Source organism: Podarcis tiliguerta (assembly GCF_965153285.1).
Source record: "Podarcis tiliguerta genome assembly, chromosome: 1".
Classification (NCBI taxonomy): Eukaryota; Metazoa; Chordata; class Lepidosauria; order Squamata; family Lacertidae; genus Podarcis; species Podarcis tiliguerta.
Window position 1 is genome coordinate 59208323 of NC_139534.1, and position 22319 is coordinate 59230641.

Sequence of the window (22319 nt, forward strand, 5' to 3'; positions counted from 1 at the left end):
TGTAAATAGATTTGAGGGGTAACACTTCATCCTATGGGTTCATACAATTTATTCGCTTTAAGGGTTGTTAACAGTAAAGCATGCAAAACTTCTGAGATGACCTAGTCTATTTCTAGGCTATTCTTCTGTCCTGTCACATTGTGTAACCCTGCAGCTGTGTTTGTATATAATTATGTAGTACCGTAATTCACACTGCAAGGTACAGCAGTTCTTCATAAGCAAATCCGTTTAAGAAAAAAGGTTGCAACTTGCTGCCTGATCCAGCACAGACCTGCTGCAGAGAACATACTGCAGCCTACCAGAATGTCCCCCATAAGCAAATTACTCATGGGGGGGAGACCTTTGAGGAATAAGAATGCATCTTAAAATAACTACTTAAACATGGATCCTATCTCTGAATCCTGAGTCTACATTTTTGTAAATGCCTAACTAAAACACTGAAGGATTAACCTTGAAAGTCTCCATTTGAATTAGTCCAATAACTTTGAAGTTAAAAATTAACACCATTCATTGCCTAAAGCTTATTCTCAAATTGCTTTCAAGAGTTCTTTGAGTAAATCATTGGTAATTATAAAAGCCTTTATTTCCAAAGGTGCAATGAATCATTCATAAGATAAAGACAAAACCGAATTGAAACTAGTGTATTTTTACTGAAGTACATCTGAACTAAACAATTAGATCTTGGATCCAAAGTATATGGCAGTACTTTCTAGTATGCCTCTTTGAACTAGCAAACTTATGCAGACTACAAACATCATTTCTAGAATCACTCAATGAATCACATCAGCATTCTGCTTAAAAGACCGTCAGTAGAACAGTATATATTGGTATTTAGTGTAGTGGAATGTGTGCTGTAGGTCTACTTTGTATAAAACTGGCTACCATACATTGGATTGGAATTAATATGGTATGCCAAATCTAATGTAATCACTAGTTTTAGAACTGCAAAGGTAATAGCAAAATCAAGGTTAATTTTTAACCAACCTCATAACTTAAACTGTTGTATTTTATTTTTATATTCAGTGCAAAAATTTAGTACGCAACACAAACAGTTAAATATTTAGAATTCCAAGTCTTCATTGACTATATATTGTGAAGGATGAAAACATCTGTTTTCTGTTAGTGATAAATTACAGTTTAAGAAATTAATACAGATACAGATTTGGATAGTTTTGGTTAATCAGGAAAGTATTCAGTGTACATGGCCTGACTGAACAGAATAAGATTCTTAATCAGCTGGTGCTATTCAGGTCCTATTAAAAATTGGGGGGGGGGGGAGACTTCCTCTTGAGCAGTTGTGAGCAGCCAAAGGTCCTTATTTAGCTTGCAAGGTTGTTTCCTCCCCATTCTTGCCCACCTGGCATCATATGCAACATCAGGTGTAGGGCAGTAAAAGATGCAGCTGCAAATGAATAATGGGGTATCTTAAAAGTGTGCTCCTGGTTTGTTCCTTTTGCAGCTGGATTTGTGCTATGGTCTTATGGCTGGTGAAAGTAGTAGTCCAAACATCTGGAAGACACTAGATTGGTGAATGCTTAGACGAACTTAAAGAGGCGTATTAACTCTCATAATAGGGAACTTTTGTTTGTAAACTCAAATGGTACTCATTTATTATTTTTTAAGCCACTTGTTCTCATTCTTAGACTGGAAGCTAGTATTACAACCCACCCAGTTGGTCAACAGGTAGCCAGTAATAAATTCTAATACTGTGATAGCATAATCTAAGTCTTACACAGTTTTTATTGCATGTTTTGCAATACTGTAGTTTGAATACTGCAATATTCTGTATCCGATTCTATATCGGATAGTTGTAAATCTCTTTTTGTTAATCTCCTCAACTGTATCTCCCTTCATATTATATATATTATATAAGTACCTGTTTCAGTTACTTTGTTTTCTTTAGGGTGCAGAAGCTGTGGTTCTGGAGAGTGTTATGTTTGCCATTCTTGCAGAGAGAGCTCTTGGACCAAAGCTCTATGGAATCTTTCCACAAGGCCGGCTGGAGGAATTCATTCCTGTGAGTGCCAACTATTAGTATGTGGAAGTTGTAACTGAATAGGACTGTGTCCTTCCTTGTGGTGCCAGCAAAGATAAATGTGGGATATCTGCTAGTGTGTAGCTTTCTGTGGTTTGATTTGGCATAAGGAGAATGGAAGCTGCTGTCTCAGTTTTTGGATTTAACTCCTTATAGCTCTTAATTAGGGTGGAGCAGAGTGTGCTATACCCTACTCAGTAGTAGAGGAACCTGTGGTAAACTATAGCAGTGGGAAACCAAAGTGCACCCCACTCACTTCCTAGGTTCCTTATATTTGTTTTTATCATTATAGGTTGGTTGGTTGTTTCGACAATAAAGTTGATATTGAAATTTCCAATGCTTGTATTCCTCCTAATTAATTTCCATGCTATATGTTTCAGAGCAGGAAGTTGGATACGGATGAACTGGGCTTGCCTGATATATCAGCAGAAATAGCTGAGAAAATGGCTAGGTTTCATGGTATGAAAATGCCATTTAATAAAGAACCAAAGTGGCTCTTTGGAACCATGGAGAAGTAAGCAATTGTAATTTTATTGTCTATAATGTTAGATAACTAAGAGATTATTTACTTAATAATAAAATAAAAATTGTTATCTTACATTATTAAATTTGTATACCGCTGTATACCCACAGATCTTAGGGTGGCTACAACATAAAATCACAACATAAAAACACTGTATATGTATATATATAACCCCACACATGTTAAAAAGGGCATTAGATGTTGATCAGCCAAAGACCTGGTTAAAAAGGAACATTTTTGCCTGGTGCCTAAGGTGTATAATGAAGTTTAATGCCACATATTTCAGCTCAAAGGAGGGGTTTATTGGAAGGTTGCCTCCTTTTTTATGGTGTGGAAGGTATCTTTCCTTGGGCTAATTTGCGGTTGCCAGAAAGTCCTTTATAAAGTTTCTGTTTTATTTTTAATACACAATAACTTTGTGATGGTTATGGGGAGAGGCGGAGGAACTGTAGAAATACTAACTGTTCAACAAATTCTTTGTGCAGGTACTTAAACCAAGTGATGAGAATCAAGTTTACCAGAGAGTCACGTGTTAGAAAACTGAACAAGATCCTCAGTTACAACCTGCCTCAAGAAATGAAAAATCTACGGTAGCGTTCTAACTCTTGACAATTTTCATTTGCTTTACAACTCTCAAGTGACTGCAGACATTTTCAGTCAAACATAATGTTAACTAAAGAAACTTGCATTTTATTATTGTCAGTGGACTTGCATTTTATTATTGTCTTGTATTTTATTATTGTCAGTGGATATTCCTAAACATCTAAGTATATAATTACATTGTAGCCGATTCAGACAACAGTGTTTTGATTGCTTAGCTTGGAAGTTTCCTTTTTAGTGCACCACACAATGAAATTCCAATATAGTCAAATGGTCTAGCGTTCATTGGGTCTGTGCACAATGTTACAGCAAGTTAAGTCACTTCTGCAGAGTGTTGTCCATTGCAACTTGGATCCATAGAAATAGTCAAGGTAATTTGGGTTCCATACTGTGGTATAGCAGAAGTCTTTAACCTAGTTCTCCAGTGAGTGAAATAAATGATTACATGCTTTAGAAATGAAAGCTGCTTCTTCCTTGGAAATATTTTAACAAGAGACACTCTTACCATGAATTATAATGTCAGCTTCGCTGTCCACACACAGGCAGTAAAGGAATCTCTAGTAGGTCTCCATGGCGGAATGTAGACTTGTTAAAAATAATAATTCTGGAGGCACTACGTGGTTCCTCTGCCCCACCATCCACAATAAGCATTCTAAAGGGAGAAAAATAATTTGATAACATTAGAATCTCTTAAGCCCTCCTGACAGACCATCGCTGTTCCTAGAGTGGGGGAACGGAAAGCCAGCAAGTGCCTAAATGCACTTATTTGCAGTGCTTTGCCTTTTCCTTGGAGTAGGAGTAGGTACAGGAAAAAGCAGCTTTAGTGGACACACAGCTTGAGGAGTTTTGATTGACAAGAGTTGTAATGTCTGCTCCTGAGGTTCTTCAGTGGCGGTAGGCAGCAGAGAGCTGGAAAATATTCTTATTTGCCGTACACTTTCAACACACTTTTCTTGCTTGTCTTTTACTGCTTAAGTGAGAGAACAGTTGACATTAGAACTACTATTCAGTTTAGCTCTTTTTCTCTCTTCCAGGTCCTTGCTTGAAGCTACTTCATCTCCAGTTGTGTTTTGCCATAATGACTGCCAAGAAGGTATCATAACACTGTTGCATTATTTTAAAAATGTAATAACTTTGCTTGAAAGTTGGTCTGTTACAAATTAAAGTCATTAGTTTGAGATAAATACCATATCATAATTGAAGGAATGTTCTGTTTAGAATCTAGAACTGGTTTTTACTGGGGAAAGGTCTTAAGGCTGAAGTGAGACAGGCTAAGTAGTGATGCAAACTATGTTGTATCTTCATTTGTTGCAGGTTACAGTGAAGAATAATCTGGGCTGTATTAAAGCAAATCAACCTTGTACATTAGCCCCTGCTTATATTGTATACTGTGATAAAATAATACGGTATGGACAGTGCTGTTCTACAGCAGGTTGCCAATATCCCATCACAAGAAACGGAACCTAAGTTGAATAGAAGTAGGGATAGGTTATTTCAGTCTTTCCCAGTGCTTATTACTTTATATCTCTCTTCTCCCAGGAAATATTTTGCTTCTTGAAGGTAGAGAGGATTCTGAGAAGCAAAAATTGATGCTTATTGACTTTGAGTACAGCAGCTACAATTATAGGTAAATGTTGAACCTTTGTATTTTTTCAAAAATGAAATTTCCATCTTAGTTTTCCTCAACTATATTTCTGTACTTAGCCTTTTATTGATTTATTGAGATTTCCAGTGTTTCCTAAGTTTAATAAAATAACTTTGTATTTGCATCTAATGCTTGAAAATCAAACTACTTTGCTAAACACTGGAAGGATTTTAAAGTTTTTGCTAGATATATTTTGATTGTGTTTATGCTAGACAGTAGCATTAAAAATTGCCTGTATGTACTCGCTTTCAGTTAGTAAAATGTAGCTGCAGCGTTTTGTTTTCTTCTAACGTGCTGTCTCGATGGTACCTGGCTAACTTACTGGTGTTGGTACAAATGGATATAATATCCACTGATAATGTTTATGGTAAAGCACATGCTTTACATTTATAACATCCCCAGTTCACTTGTTTGTATTTTCAGTTACAGCAGTTGTTTGTTGGTTAAATTTGTTTGTTGCTTTATCTTGCATAAGGTAACCCAAAGCCACTTAAAGCCTCAACAGAGATACACTAAACTAAGAGGAAAAAGTAATACATTAAAAACATCCTCCTCACTTCTAAAAGGTCACAGATAGTTAATGACCAAAGACCTCCTTATAGAGGAAAGTTTTTGCCTGGGGCCTAAAGATATATAATGATGGTGCCAGGTGAACGTCCCTGGAGTAAGAGTTGAGCAATACTGGCCTAGACTAATGTGATATTTGATGCTAAATGGCATCTGCAAGCTTCTCAGAATTAGGTGTCTTTGAGATGGTAGTGATAATTTTTCTGCCATTGTACTGTGATCTCCCTTCCCCAAACACATTGTTGTTGTTGTTTAGTCGTTTAGTCGTGTCCAACTCTTCGTGACCCCATGGACCAGAGCACACCAGGCACTTCTGTCTTCCACTGTCTCCCGCAGTTTGGTCAGACTCATGTTTGTAGCTTTGAGAACACTGTCCACTCCAAACACATTGGGAACAATCAAATTGGTGGTAATAATGATGCCACTTGAATGCTGCCCCTAAAAAAAAAAAGTATACCATTGTACTGTAGATTACCTATACAGTGAATTCTTAGTGAATGTCTGGTCTTTACCTCCTGCACAGCAGAGACATGCCTAAGCCTCATTCCAAAGTTTTCACTTTTGCCTGTGGTTGGAAGGTGGGATTCTTTAACATCTACCCACATTTACTGTGTAATAGTTGGGGGAAGAAAAAAAAAGCTTCTAGGAGCAACCTGACCTCAGATAATTGATTGAAACTTGTTATTAATATATATGACATGGATTTCTTTGTTTGTGGACTAGTAATAAGTAGCCATGAAATGTTAATTTGGGAACAAGCAATAGAATGGGTTTTAGGGTTTTTTTGCAAAGCTTAAAAAATTCCTTATGTTTTGAATATTCTTCACTCTAGAGGGTTTGACATTGGAAATCATTTCTGTGAATGGATGTATGACTATGTGTATGAAAAATACCCATTCTTTAAAGCGAACTTCCTGAAGTATCCCTCAAGGAAGCAACAGGTGAGCAGTAAAACAATTACCTTGAATTTTGAGGTCTTCTGGCTTCCAATTCCATTTCTGGATGTGAAAGGGATTTCATTTCAGAGCTTAGTCTGTGGGTGATTGTAGGCAGTGTTGAAGCCAATGTTGCACAAGCAGATTTCTTAATCATACAACTGGACTTCCCCTTCCAATCCTCCTCCTTGCAGGTCCCTCCCACCCAACCCCAAGCAGGTTTTGAGGGGCATGCAAGGGTGAAGTCTTATTATGTAGCCAAAGTCCATTTCACTGACAGGCAAACATAATTTGCTGTATCTTCAGCTTTAACTTTACAACTTGTCATACTCAATTTTTTGACATTGTAAAATTTTATAACATGACCTCAGTAGCAGCCGTTCATGTTGCCCCAGAGTAGTCCCAAAATCTCAAGTCCTCTGGAATAAAGTTTCTGAATTTCAGTGTTTGCTTGAAGAGCATCTAGACTTGGAGGCAATGTTTTTGGGATCCCCAAATTAGGGGTTGTGTTATACACAAAAAATATGGTAATTACATTTCCACACCACCCCTCAAGGATCACAGCTTGGTTTACAGTATAACCCAAAAATACACAACGTAGTAAGAAATGAAAACAATAGCCACTCCAGCATAAAGGCCATAGATTGTTTATTTAGCCAAAGGCCTGGGAGAAAAGGTGTGTTTTTGCCTGGCGCCTAAAAATAATGTAACAAAGGCACCAGGTGAGTCTCTCTGGGACAAGCATCCCACAATCTTAAAGACTGAGCAACTTGTTTGGCCTCATGGAAATTTGTTAAAAGCAAAACTGGAATACAAAACTCTACTAGGACCAATGCTTAGCTAAAAACAAATGTGACTGCAGGTATAAAAACTTCTTTGGAACTGTGCCAGTGATTTAATAGCTGAAAATACCTATTTGCCCAAATAACTGAGCCACTGTTCTGACTGCTTTCTGTGCTTTTCAGCTCCACTTCATCTCCAATTACCTAGTTGCATCTCAAAGTGGGTTTGAAAATCTGAGCAACGAAGATAAGTCCAAAATAGAAGAAGAAATGTTGGTTGAAGTAAACAGGTAACTTCTGTCTTCATTCTGGATTTACAGTATGTGATCCTGTTGCTGAATCTTGCTTTCAGTGAAAATGTAAATTGTACATGCTGTCTTAAGAAATCTTAGCAGTGTTTAATCTAGCCTGTGCTCTGAAATGGTTAATTTTCAGCATTGAACATCTAGAAGCTATATCTCCTTAAAGTAGGACAAGTGGGGACCCATATGGAATATTATCCATAATCATTTGTCTTGACTGGTTGAGCTCATTTACTGCCTGCTTTGAGAACAGCTGCTCCGATTTCCTAGAACTGAAGCAGCGGGGGCATCCAATGGTTAAAATCACAAAAAGCATTCACTCAGGGACATTTTTAGTTCTAAACAGCAATTCAAAGTATTGTTGTTGATCTTGAAAGCCCTAAATGACGGTTCTAGGATACCTTAGGGGCCATTTTCTCTCATTCCAGCCTTCCTGTGCCCTAAGAGGCCCTTCTGTGGAGAGGCTGAGGTAACATTGGTTGGCATGAGGGCTTTCTCAGTGAGTGCACCCAGATTTTAGAGTACCTTTCCCCATGAGATCTATTTGGACATCCTGCTTTTTCAGTGACTGGTTAAAAGTTCCCTGTCCTGGTAAGCATTTGTCTTGCTGGGCATGAGAGTTTGAGGGGACGGACCCTCACTTTTAGAACGCTTTTCTGCTGAACCTGCATGGCAGATTCCTGCATTGCAGGGGGTTGGAATAAATGACCCTTAGGATCCCTTCCAACTCTACCATTCTACGATTCTATGAACCTGATTTCTGTTTTTCATGCTTTTACTTTATTTTTATGACTGTGGTTTTAGCTGTTAGAAGCTGCCTTGAGTAGTGCATATGTACTGGAAGGGTAGAGCATAAGTTTCCTACAATAAACAAACCACTCCGGAGGCAGAGTGAGAACACATCCAGAGTTGTCCTCCTTGAGAAGTTGCATTTCTTATGTGTTCTGTATGGTTGAAATGAGCATGCTGGTTGATGTAACAAATCCTAGACTACTTCACTTTGGTTAAAAGAGGCAAGGGTGAATTTTACATTATATACTGGAATGTCTAAAAAAATAATACATTGTGTTCTTGACAGGTTTGCCCTTGCATCTCATTTCTTCTGGGGTCTGTGGTCCATTATACAGGCAAAGATATCATCTATTGAGTTTGGATACATGGTAGGTCTTCAAACTTTAAATTCTTAATGCTCAGCAGTGTGATTACTATGTTCATGTAATCTAGATTACTCTACCTGATAATTATCCCCTACCAAGCCTATGTTTGTACATCATTCAGTCTAACTGCCAGCCAGCCAGGACTGATCTTTGTTGGTGCAATACTGGAGTAGGTAGTGTATACAAGACCTTAACGAAGGGGCAAGAACTTCCTCCACAAAAGAGCCACATTCCCTCAGGCATAATGTGTTGGGGGCCGGAGGCAAAAGTGGGGAGGGCACAGGTATGCGTGCACATAAACATGAATGGATTCAGGATGGTTGGATAGATAATACTTACCCCCTGTAATTTGCATTGGTGGAGAGAGCTCCCATTTGTTCTAGTGGTAGCTTTCCCCCCACTGTAAATTGCAAATTTGGAACGCCTGCTCTAGCTTTAAAGCCCAGAGTGGAGAGAGAAAAATGTTAACGTCTCCTGAATTTGCTGCATTTCTGAGCTGGCAAGGGAGACAGGCATCTCTCCAGAGACAATCTGGAGGAGGAGGGGAGGGAAGGTCTAACTGTCCAGATAAAAATATTCACTGGACCCAGAGGCTCACTATCCCTGCCTTTATGGATGCTGCTCTTAACACCCCAAAGAGCTGTCCATTGGCATTACAGATGCCTTGCTTCAGTTATCTCATCAGTTTGATTTCTCCCATCTTATTATTGCTCTTTGACTTATTTTCAAAAATATGCCTGTAATATTCAGTAAGAAGACTTTGAGTGGAAATGTAAATGTAGTTATCCTTTGCATCCATATTGTATCAGTAAAGATTTAACGTATGTGACAGCTGCATTCAAAGCAGGTTTCTGGCATTTCATGCGAAATGTGATAGTTTGGCATTCTTTAATTGCTCTGGCATTAGGACAGAATACAAAATGGTTCTGCCTTCAACGATAATACTTTTACGTCACTTAGGACTATGCACTCTCAAGATTTGATGCCTACTTCGACCAAAAGAGGAAGCTGAAAGTGTGAAGGTTGAAGACTGGACAATCTGTTTCTGTACTGTATAAGGAAGGCAGCTGGGCAGAAATTCCACTGTGCTTAGGCTACTGTAGTTGTAATGAAGGTTTTGCAAATTCCAACTACTCGGATGCAATGCTGAAGACTGCACAAAATGGCTAAGTTTACTTTTTTTTTACAGTTTCATAAGTCCTTGGAACGAGAATTGACAGCTGAAGTATAATATAACAGTGCAATATCAAGCTTTTTAATCTAGAAGGTATTATGAGGGAAACCTTGAGTTTTAATGTGAACCATCCCATACTTCAAGAGTAAACAGTGTTAACTGTGGGTACCTATTTTAAGTAAGATATTTTTATCAGATTATCTTAATGCATTCTACATTTCTAGCATCAATGGGAAAACCACAATTCTGTTTAGGGGAAGTTGATATACTGTGAATTTTGGCTGGAAACCCATTTGAACAGAGGCTGTTCTTATGGGATAAGTCAAGCCATTCATCTCCAGAAAACTACTGGTGAACTAACACTAAAACATAATGGCTAAAAATCAACAAAGGGATGCATTCTGGCTTCTCTTTCCATGCAGACTAAGGTAGCTTTCACATTCTGATATCTCGGTAGAACAAGGTACAACAGCTGCATCTCCAACTGGAACGCACGAATTGCTGTCCGATTAGCTCATTCCACATCTCTGACCAAGGATGTGCATTCACTGCCCAGCAACAGTCCTGCAGTATTGCATTGTTGTACAGGATGTTCCCTGCGCAGGCAGCACTGGGATGAGTGCCTTGAATTCCTCTACCTGCCCCTCTCTGGCTTGAGGGAGGAAGAGAGGGGCAAATGAGATGGGGAGCAAGTGAGGGACATTTGACCAATTGTGGCATGCTGGTGCCTTGTGGGGGCACACTGCTCCTTGTTTAAAACCCTGCTGCTTTCCCCATCAGATAAGTGGATGTTTCTTGTGCAGAAAAGACATTAAAATATATACGTGAACTTTACAATAAGTGTATGTTACTTTGAGAGCTTCTAGAAACATATCTTTTACCATCCTTATTTGACTTGTGCTTTCTGCTAACATGTATTGTACAAATAAACTTTTTTAAAGTCTTTAACCTTTTGCTCTCTTTCATTCTTACTATGCGGCACACGTCATTTAAATTTTACCAAATTCTCTAAATGAAAGGTATGGTAAATATGGATATTGTAGCATGCCACAAATGAAAGTGAGCTTGAGGCTTTTATGGTGTTAAGTGTGAACTTGTAATAGCACAGAAATGAAAGATTCCTCATGGTGGGCTATGTTGATCTCAAGTCCTGTGTTGAATTCGAGCCAGATACAACCCAAAAGGTGGGAACTAAAATAATAATGCCTCTTAATAAGAAATAGCCAGGTGATAAAATGCAATGGTAAGAAGGTTCTGGTAGTTAGGGAGAAATGCAGCAATAAAGATGCTTAATTGCTGGCCTTGTTGGGTTGCAGGAGGGATTGTTTTATATACTTTAGCAACATGCTCTATTTTCTGCAAGGATAAAACGATATACAGTATGCAAGTAAACCTGCATGGATCAGTAAGAAAATTCCATCATCCACTGTATTCATGTATTTGAGAGAACTGTGCTGTATATTCCTTTGTTAACCCAGAGTGGGATTCACTTAACCAGCCCCTTTAGTGGAAGCCTTGAAGTAGGTGTCATATTTTTAATGCTCTCTTTTTAAAAAAACCACAAGCTTTGCATGTCGAAAGCTCGCAGGTCATAGAAAGGTTTAATGCAGCCTTTGTGATTTACTATAATAGTTTTGCTACATGTTGGACATTTTTGTGGATGGGAGAGCATTTAGTGATGTGGCCCCTGTTCTTCCACCCCCTGGCAACTGCAATCAAGGGATACGCTCCAGAATGCTACCACCTCAAGTCTACTATCTCTAAAGTGGTTAATATTAGCCACATTCTACATCAGCTCCTTGCACACACTAGGCAACTTCCTCTGGCCCAGGTGTTCCAGTGAATACAGTTTGCTCTCACCAGTAGTTTGGCCTGAACAACAGTGAGTCATATGTCACTCAGAGCAGGCACATGTAGATATAAGAACACTGCAGTGAGAATGGAATATGTTTCCAAATGCAAGTGGTTGTACTAATTATCAAGCCCAGCAAGGGAGAGGAAACTCTAATAATAGACTTCTTCCTGAATCAAAAGGAACGGAACACAATTTGTTTTCAAGTCTGATGAACAAGAAAGTTCACAAGGTGATGAGTTTTAAACATAAAAAGGCGCTTGAGGTTGATTGGCCATCTAGGCCTCATCTGGATTTAGCTGCATCAACACTTGCATAAGTTTTGCTACCGCTACTACTTAGTTTGGTGAGATTAACAACACAGACGTTAATAAGCAAAGGGATTCTACAAAAAATAGGCAAAGCAAAGGTAAGTCATCTGAACCCCCCCCCCCCTTATAAATGATAAGCCTTGGACACAAAATGAAGCAGCAAATGGAAAACATCACCTTATAGAAGTTGTGGCTTTTCTACCTTAAGCCCTTAAACAAATAAATTGAGCAAGAAATCATCTCTTTAAAACTATCCTCAGTGTTTGGGGGAAATGACACAAAAAAATGAATTCTGTGGTTTTATATATCAGGACATAATAGCAATCATTTGTTCCTTAGCAGGCCTTAAAATTAGATAAATACAACCTCAGATGAGCAACAACACATGACATATTACACTGTTAGGAAGCTGTCTGGGTGACCTTAGTCGAGTCACTGCTGCTCAGTCTAAATGACCTCACAGGGTGGTTGGGAGGAGGAAAACTATGCACACCACTTTGAGTTCCTTGGAGGAAAAGTGTGATAAATTGCAAAAATGAGGTGAACAAATAAAATATTTATTCCTAAATTGGCTCTACAAAATGTTTATGATGGGGAAAATGAACATCTGTTACTGAAAGAATGGGCTGAATTCATGCTGGGTGCAGTCAGATTGGTGGTAGCAAGATTTTGGAGAGCAACCAAAAATGTGATGTCAGAGCAAAAGTATGCCAAATTCTGGTTCGTGGCTTCTGCAGAAAAACGATAACGTTTCAAATACATTTGGACAAGGGGCAATCAGGAAGTATGGATTTCTTTGCTGTATGGCAATACTTTAATTTTACAAATCAACAAGAAGCACAACAGCAGCTGCTGAAAATTTACCTTGAAACTCAGGGAAAGTAAATTGAACTGTCATCTAAATTAAAGATTATTTCCCAAAATGTGAATACTGTGATCATCTCAATCATTCATGACCACTAACAACAAAAATCTCTTAATTGGTAAAAATGAAGCCTTAATGTACTAGTTACAGCTATGCTGCTTTGAAACAGCAACTATAAAAATGTTTTTTTACGCTATCACTGATGAGGAATATTGAAACCATCTTAAAAATAAATCCCCAGTTGTACTCTTCCCATTACTCTGCATGTTAACAGAGAAAGTAATACCACGTTTGTTGAAGCCAAAATGTTTCAAGGAGCTGTTTTGGGGAGGCAGTAGATTTATCACAAGAAAGAACCATGGGAAATAATTTCTCAGCTAGCTGAACAAAAATACAGATAAGGAATCAATATAATGGTAGTTGTTGAAACAGGGTAGAGTTCGCCTAACAAGTTGTGTCAGTGTAAGCCAGGGGTCAGCAGACTTTTTCAGCAGGGGGCCAGTCCACTGTCCCTCAGACCATGTGGTGGGCCAGACTATATTTGGGGGGGGGGAATGAATTCCTATGCCCCACAAATAACCCAGGGATGCATTTTAAATAAAAGGACACATTCTACTCATGTAAAAACACGCTGATCCCCGGACTGTCTGTGGGCCGGATTGAGAAGGTGATGGGCCGCATCTGGCCCACAGACCTTAGGTTGCCTACCCCTGGCGTAAGCCCTGCACAAGGTCTTCGCTTGCTCAACAGACCTTTGTCTGGCTGAAGACAGGTCAATTCCCTTCCCCATGCAGTTAGTAGAGAGTAAATTGCCTCCTGCAGCCATCTAGATCAAAGATGCAAGTAGATCAAACGTGGGATGCAAGTAGATCAAACGTGGGAGAGCCATCATCAGGATCTTCCTATTAATTTTTTAAAAACATTTTGTGTGGTGGGGAGGAGGAGAATGGGAATGAGTACTGGAGAAAGTGAGGTTTAACCTTCCTCACCATTTTCCTGATTTAAACCAGTTCCCACCCTGTCTCCAGCTGCTATTTTCCATGCAGGAGAAAACATCCAGGCACTCCCCACTTTGGGGCAGAGGCATATAGAAACATGTTAAGGGTTTAAAAGCCTCAGTACTGTGCTCCCTACATGAGTGCTTTCCATTTCACATTTGATTTTATTTTGACCCTTAGATCCTTATACATACACCCCTAGCAGCACACTTGCTACTGCCTCTCTGCCTGCACTCAAATCTGTAAGGAGCATCTAAAGTCTTCCAGCCTACATGGTGCTTTGGCAGGCATACTGCAGGCTGGGTAGACCCTTAGTTCTTCACCTACCTAACACCCAATTCTGTAGCTAAATATTTCCCCAGAATAATCGTGTTCTCACATTAAATTCAATGTTCCCTAGAAAATTGCATTAATCCATGTAGCCAGAAATACTTCTTCCCACCACACAGAGCATGTATGTTCATAATGCTTTTATCGCACTTAAATAAGCCCAAGAGGTTCTCAAATTTGTTCACAAAAGATGTCTCATCATAAAAGAATCACATTGAAATCTGGTACCAGAAACAAACGCAGTGTCCCTATGGGACCAGGGTTATTCAGTTGTTATTTCCTGCCATCGTCCTTGTCTTCCCTGGTGTTGCCTCTGCCTACATCCTCTGAAGCAGCAAATGCCTATGGACTTCACTGCTTGTGGCAGGAATTCACAGCCTTCCTTCCACTGTAAACCACAAGACGTTGCTGGCTGACACTGAGCTCCCTGAACTCCCTGACTTAAGAAGTGCGTCAGCAGGCAGGAGCTTCCTGGACATGAAATGGATTAAAAGTTTTCCTCGAATCTGTCTCGGAGCACACTGTACCTACTAAGTACGGTGGTACCTCTAGTTATGAAAGTGATTCATTCTTAACCTGAAACTGTTCTTAACTAGAGGCGTGCTTTCACTAATGGGGCCTCTTGCTACTGCTGCGCCACCAGCACACGATTTCCGGTCTCATCCTGGGGCAAAAGTTCTCAACTTGAGGTAGCTCTTCCAGGTTAGCAGAGTTTGTAACCTGAGGCGTTTGTAATTTGAGGTACCACTGTTTGAAGGTTCCCAGTGCTCAGAATGAAGCTGGAGTTTAAAACTTCCCAGGTGGCCTACAATTGTGACTTGTTCAGTATTAAATACAAATGCCATTATAATCAGCACCCAGCCAGCGTGAAAATGAATGAGTGGAGCATCTTATTGAGCATGACAATCCTCTTCTATGAAGGCACCATCTGTTTGAAGAGCTAGCCAGTCCAAGACCAGCATGATCCACAGTGGTCCCTCTTTCCTCCCCCATGATGGCCTTTGATTCCCACTTCAGCCATCGGATGAGGTTGATTTGATCCCCTGCCCCATGTTCCCGATTTAGCTCTTCACTCACCCCTTCTTCCCTGGCCAGGGTGCGTGTGCCATTTTGTGATTCTCCTCGGGTGCCAAAATGTCTTGAGCTGGCCCTGCAAATGAACCACAGAGACTGGGTTAGGAGGAACAAACTTTACTTAGCAATGAGCTGCTACCAAATTAGTATACAAAAAAACTGAAACTAGTCAGCTTTTCCTGCCTGTCTTCACCCAGAATTCCCCCATGCAACCATTTCTAAAAGTCTTAATTCCCGCTCACGTTACACTTGACAGCAGACTGAAAAGTATTGCATTTCTATAGAAATTATAGAAATTGTTTCTAAATTGGCATCTATATGTTTAATTAGCATGTGCAAATAACTCTCCTCTTTTTGGGTGGTGCATTTCCTCTTGTTTGGCGATGTTTCATGGACCACCCTAGTAGCTCCCCTCAAGTCTGGTAGCCATTTTAAAGCACAGAAAATGGCCGATAGCCAGCAGTTTCTCCACCCAGCTCCCCATATTTAATGAGTTTGATGTGTCTGGGCTTCTCTAAATATCACTTCAGCACTAAAGATGTGGAGGGAATCATTCCCTCCACCCTGACCCTTTCCTTTCCCTTTGGGCAAGTTCTTTTGAGGTGTGTTTGCAAGGAAGCCCATGACACAGAGATGGGAGAGGAGGAGGAGGAGGTGGAGGAAAGATTTATTCAGCAGGTTTTGCCAGATCGCTGCTCTTCCTTTCTATACAGAATGCCAACTGCTTTGTCACAAGGCCCAGCGGCAGCACGGCCTGGCTCTGAGGCTACAGCACACTAGCCCTGCTATTCAAAATGCAATCCATTCTCACTTGCCCTGCTGCCAAAGTGAAGTCAGTGTTGGGAATAAATAGCACGAGGAGCGTGGGAAGGAGGAGTGGAAAGGGGGGGGTGTCAAATTGGGATGCACAACACATACTCGCTCTTTATATCTTTTGTCTTTTGCTGTTACTTTTGCCTCCTCTGAGCTGGAACTTGCACAGCCATGGCAGATTTCTGTGTGCAAGTAGCAAAGGCTTGTAAGGAATTCTGCCCTGCTTCATCCCATCCTGGGGCACAGCAAGTTGGGAAGCAATGCAGATAAAACCTTGGTGGGGTATAAGAATGTCCACCAGTGCATGGCAGGGTTGCTACAGCCCAGGGATGAGTTTTACAGATCTGTGTGACTAGAGCAACATTACAGGACCGGATGAGTTCTTTTGTGTTTTATTCTGTAGAGCTCTAGGGAGCTGGGGCTCTATGCTCCATGTGTTCCGATTTGCCATGGATAGATAGAGTCTAGCAAAAGCCATTACCAACGATTGCCTTTCAGATAGAATCAAGACTACGTTCAAAGAGTACTTCAACACACTGCCTTGTCATGCAGGGCAGTAATACAGGGATGACTAATGTTTCTTGGCCAAAGAACCATGGCGGGGGGGGGGGGAGAGAGAATGTGCCAGTAGCGAGTGTGACCACTTCACATTTGCTCTCTCTCTCTCTCTCACTCTTGCAGGAAAATATACACATAGGAATGGATCCCTCCCTCCACAGCTTATCTATGCAGATCAGAAGAGGTGGGTTATCACCCCATCTTTCCTTATCAAATTGAACGACTAGGAAGGGACTACTTGGCATTCCCATCAGGGCAATGGGCAGCACCCACCCCAGCTCTGTGTTATTTTATTTTTGTGTCTGCTGCCAAAATCAGCAGGGAGCAGGACATAGAAATTTGCCGGAAGAGCGAAATTTGCCGGAGGAGCCCCCTCAAACGGGGACTTAGCAACCCCTACTCTAAACAACTAAAGCAGGCAGTTTCCTATAGTGTAGGTTGCCATCCTGCAACCTACACTGTGAGTCCCTGAGCATTGCACCCATAATGGTTTTTGTTATGTACTGAAGTTCTCACCCTGGGCCAGCAGGGGGATACTGTAGATAATTTTCACTCAGGTCCACATTTGCAAATAAGGGATTGAAAGTGACATTCCGTGATTGGATAGTTACAGAAAGTGTTACAGTTGCGTTGTAGTCGAGCTCTATATAAGCAGGCTGACTGAACCCTTCAATTCAGTTCTGTTCTGGCCTGTGAATAAACCAGAGCTGTTTGAAGAATTGCTGTGTTGTTTGATATGTTCACCCACAACTTAACAGTTTTGCTCTCTTTGTCAGCCATGTAAGGAGAGGCAATAAGTTTGCATTGGTTTCCAGTGAGAAGCAAAACGGGACGTGCAGTGAACCATCTATTTTGTCCAGTGTCCCAGCTCCAGAACAGCACGTGCCACAGAAGGTAAGAAATAAACAGAGGCTTCAGGCCATACTATTAATGCCTGAGTCGAGAAGGACGTGTGGCCAGTGGGTGGGTAGGCCTGGCAGAGTTTACATTCCCCCAGAAGCTGAAGAGATTATATCCAGTGTCACAATTCTGGCCAACATAGCCCATAAATAGCACACTGAATAAACTTCATTTGCCTTGCCAGGCTTCACAGAGTGATTTAAGGAGCACACTTAGTTGCACTTTAGCACAGTGTCTCTGCGCAAGGCCGAACACAGAGAGAAATCTCCCAAATGTCAGTGAGAAGCTAAATAGTTTAAAGTTCATCAACACAAGAGCCTGAAAATTCCTTGAAATCGGTTACCATAGGAAACAAGACTTGGCAGGAACCTTAACGGCTACGATAGAAAAGTGCGCTTGGATTTTATGTTCTTCAGGCTGCTGGGGTTTTTTTTAGCTGAAATACATGTCGCACCATGTTCTTGACATCATCCCGAGCATAAACAAGTAAATCAAAAGTGAAGCCCACCAAGAGTGTAGAACCACACCCAGTTCTATGAAATAATTCTCAGAAACGACATGAGGTTAGCAGCAAACAGAGAACAATCAGCCTACCCTGCACTGCGATATTAACAGCTTCCATTTGTAACTTGGTTTCTCACTGAATTAAATTTACCTAAAGAGTGCATGGAACCATTTTTTCAGATGCAGCTTCCCAAAAAGTGCAGCCTTCACGCCATCACATTGTTCATGGCTTACCACAGCTCTGTATATGCATGTGTGAATCAACCCTAAGACTTGTTTCACTGTGAGATAAGAACGCAACAGCAAGAGAAATGCAAACATGCATGGGGCACCCATTGTAGAGCCCACTATTTGTATTTCTCCAAGAACAGCACCTGTTTAACCCAAATGCCACTGCCATGATGCCAACCAGGCAAGCCCAAATGCAATGTGTATCCTCCCCATGGGAATCCTTTAAAGAATGAACAATCCCAACAACAAACACTTTGAAAATAGGCTGAAGTTTTTCTTAGGGGGTGCTTTAGGAATTTGACGTTTGTTTCCAGTGTCAGCAATGGTGTCAGCCACACACACACTTGTGTATACACAAACACAGGCCCTTTTCCTCAGCTAATCTGCATGATATATCACGTCATGGTTGAACCAATAGCTCAGAAGAGGGCAATTTTCATCTCCATCAGGGCACTGGGTCTGCATCAGGTGTGTGGGGAACTCTTGGCCTGCCAAATGTTGCTGAACTAGAACTCCCACAATCCCTGTTCACTGGCCATCCTTGTTATAAGGTGCATAATCTCTGTTGTTTCTTGTAAACCTTTGTAAACCACCTTGAGTATAATAATACAGCAAGGCGGTTTACAAATTAAAAGCGAAATGAAATGAAACTCTACCAAATTTATATTGGCATAAGCTTTCGTGGACAATGATCAAGACACATTGATCATGAAGTAGACCCTAGCCCACAAACACTTATGCCAATATAATCCCATGGGCGTTTCCAAACTATTGTGATTTGGAGGTGGGATCCAATCACATATCAGCAAATTCAGACTGCATAATTGAAGTTGATTTGGAACACGGGTGCAACTCTGGTTCCCAGCAAAAATGATATTTTTTGCTGAAAGGAAACTGAAGGGAAAATGCACTAGGAAGTATGGGACAACAATTGCTCTGTCATATAACCTCCTTGCAAATAAATCAGGATGAATGTTCAAGAAACAGGCTGTCTGGAAGCAACCAAGCCATCTTTAAGGTGCCAAAAGACTTTCTGTTGATTTCACTAGTGGTCTTCAGGGTGCTGTACTAGAGGACAACAAATATAATAAGGGATCTCACAGCCATTACATGAACAAACAGGACTGAATATTGAGTTAAAATTCTGCCCCTTCAGCACTCCAGTGCAAGTTATAATGAAGGCACAAAGTGAAGCAAAATGGAAAGCACTGCCAGGGTTTATACATGATTCTCAGTCAAGAACACACTGTTCTGGGACAATCAGACCAGCACACCATACTACTAATGGTCCACTATTTGAAGGCAGTCATCCTACACAGCATCATGGAATTACCATATTTATCTCTAGAAGGATTTAATATCCTCAGAGTTCTTTGTAGATATACCACTGGATACTCAAGTCCACCTTAACAGTTTAGTCACCAGCAGAGCTGTGGCATGAATTAAAGGTTTCATAATGGGAGTGTTAATGGTTTTGATATTCTATTCCTAGTTCCTTTCCCCTAGGAAGCAAACATGAATAGAAAACTACCCATTTACTGCAATAAATGATGCAGGAAGAGTATATTGATGTAAGAATCCTCACCTACTGACTTCACTCACACGGCAGTGATTAACATCCAGTATGAAGATCCCGTTTCTCATTTCCACCCCACAATGATTTTATTAAATTGTAGGTTCAGGAAGGCGCCAAAGCCTTCCAAGTCCAGCTCTGCCAGGCCCCAGGGAAGATTGCTTACCACAACACACATACCCCATAATCCTGTCCACAGTGTAGTGCATAATGCAAGGAATCAGAGCAAACAAGGTTAGACACCACACCAGAGGACCTGCAAATTAGCCAGCCCCAGATAGCTCAAGAAAGTGAGCCACCCCACATTCTATAGGAGAAATAAAAAGGATTAACTAATGCAAGGGTAGAGATATTGCTAGGCTACAACTCATTACAATCAACAGCCTTGCCAGCTGAGGCTGATGGGGGTTATATTCCAAGATGATCTAATGAGCACCACATTGGCTACCCCTAACCTGAGTAGAAGAGTCTGAGAGGATACAAAATCACACGGGTGGAAAGTGCCAGAAAATTTATAGCAGTTTTTATTGTGAAAGGGGGATATATATGTGTGTCAGTTGGCTTTATGTTAAAAGCAATCAGATCAGTGAACCAGGGGTTTGCTGACAATGCTTACACATTTACTATGGAGGGTCAGCGGTCACACAGCAATTTCTTTTTACTTAGCCATTCAGTTTTCTATCTGCTTCTGGCAAAGCAGCAGCAGGGCAAGGAGTTCACATAACTCAGAGATCAACCTCCTTACCGTTCATTCACTTATGCTGCACTTCCACATTTAGCCTGCCCCAGGGTCACAAAAGTCTGAATTCAAATACTGCATGTTTATTTTTAACTTCTTGAATGGCTTAGCAAAAGATCCCTGATAGGCACACTAGGACATTTAGCTTCCACATTCAGCAGGAAGCAGATCTGTTCCTGAGATTCCACACAGCATTTAACGTAGCGTAATATCCTCCATAATAAGGGACGCGGGTGGCGCTGTGGGTAAAAGCCTCAGCGCCTAGGGCTTGCCGATCGAAAGGTCGGCGGTTCGAATCCCCGCGGCGGGGTGCGCTCCCGCTGTTCGGTCCCAGCGCCTGCCAACCTAGCAGTTCGAAAGCACTCTCGGGTGCAAGTAGATAAATAGGGACCGCTTACTAGCGGGAAGGTAAACGGCGTTTCCGTGTGCGGCTCTGGCTCGCCAGAGCAGCGATGTCACGCTGGCCACGTGACCCGGAAGTGTCTTCGGACAGAGCTGGCCCCCGGCCTCTTTGAGTGAGATGGGCGCACAACCCTAGAGTCTGTCAAGACTGGCCCGTACGGGCAGGGGTACCTTTACCTTTACCTTTAATATCCTCCATTACAATCTAGCAATGCTCACCACCCCCAGGGTAAACGCTAAAGTGCACCAGCCATAGGAACCTCAAGCAAGTTTGCATTTTGCCCTTTAACTTTCATTTGCATGCTTGTTGTTTTTTTAACACAAAATCAAAACAATTAAAAGAGAGAGAGAGAAAAGGCAAATTCCAGTTACTGAAAAGCAATGGGAGAAGGGAACAGACTACAAGGTACCTAATGGCAAATGGACTAGAGGTTCAAATCCTGTGGATCATCACTTTGGTAGTGGAGACTTAATCTAATCTCCAATTCCTCTTTCTCCCAAATCTGCATGGGAAAATGTAATCTTTTAGATTACTGTACTGTTGTAATGTGCACAAATAGCCACTAGGGGCCTAGGGGCCAACTCCTAGGGGCCAAGGCCCCTAAAATATTTGAGGGGCCCCCACAGTTGAGGGGAATTCCCATTCAAATGGTGTGTGTGCTGTGTCACATGATCAGTTATGCAGGGCAGGGTTTATCTCCCCCCCCCACACACAATATTTTATTCAGTATTGGCTGATTAACATTCTGTGGCTTTTTAAATGTGTTTGTGGGAGGAGGGCTATTAGTTTGTGCTTGTTTTTGCTTTGTGATATATTTTATGTTCTCATTTTAAGTTTCTGATCTTCGGATGAAGGGCAATATACTGTTGTTGTTGTTGTTGTTGTTGTTGTTGTTGTTAAGCACACAGGCTTTAGGGCCCAGTTGAAAAGTCAACAATTATATCTGGGATAGGTATTAGCAATAGAAGTCAGTGGCTGTTACATATTCTGCACTCATTCAGAATCCAAATGAGGTTCACTGACATTCTATCTCAAATGGGTGCTGCTTATTAAGATTGACATGACATATCTTCATCATCATCATCATTTATTTATTTATTAAAAACACCCTATCCAGCAACAAAGGCTCTGAGGGCAGGCCACAGCAACAGTAATAACACAATAAAAGCAAAACAAGAATACAAAAACAAACTGAAACCGACACAGGGACAAATAGAAGAAGACACCTTCACCATGGTATGGCTCCCCTTTATCCCATACACAGCCTAACAAGTCAATGACAAAAATCCACCCAACAGCATACAAATCAGTATGGCTAACCTGATCCAAAACACCCACCCACCCCACTCACACGTGAAAACAAAGACCACCACAGCCAACCACAAATGAACAACCACATCCTAGGCCAACCCCAACCTCTCTCACCACCAAAGGAACACAAGTGAACA

At 41.0% G+C, this 22319-nt stretch overlaps 1 protein-coding gene and 1 long non-coding RNA gene across 2 annotated transcripts in view; one reads left to right on the forward strand and one right to left on the reverse strand.

The window, feature by feature from the left end:
* Positions 1-10668, forward strand: part of CHKA (choline kinase alpha) — a 27962-nt gene extending 17294 nt beyond the window's left edge. The window contains exons 4-12 of the mRNA XM_083427589.1: positions 1904-2017; positions 2416-2549; positions 3044-3148; positions 4193-4251; positions 4698-4785; positions 6203-6311; positions 7271-7377; positions 8468-8549; positions 9507-10668. Of these exons, the coding sequence (XP_083283715.1) occupies positions 1904-2017; positions 2416-2549; positions 3044-3148; positions 4193-4251; positions 4698-4785; positions 6203-6311; positions 7271-7377; positions 8468-8549; positions 9507-9566 (858 nt within the window). The 3' untranslated portion in view covers positions 9567-10668. The remainder of the gene's footprint in view (positions 1-1903; positions 2018-2415; positions 2550-3043; positions 3149-4192; positions 4252-4697; positions 4786-6202; positions 6312-7270; positions 7378-8467; positions 8550-9506) is intronic.
* Positions 3722-18614, reverse strand: LOC310671479. Its single transcript, XR_014508030.1, has 3 exons — positions 18556-18614; positions 15154-15226; positions 3722-3810 (listed from the first exon to the last, which is right to left on the reverse strand). It is a non-coding gene; the product is annotated as an uncharacterized lncRNA (long non-coding RNA).
* Between the last annotated feature and the right edge of the window lie 3705 nt (positions 18615-22319).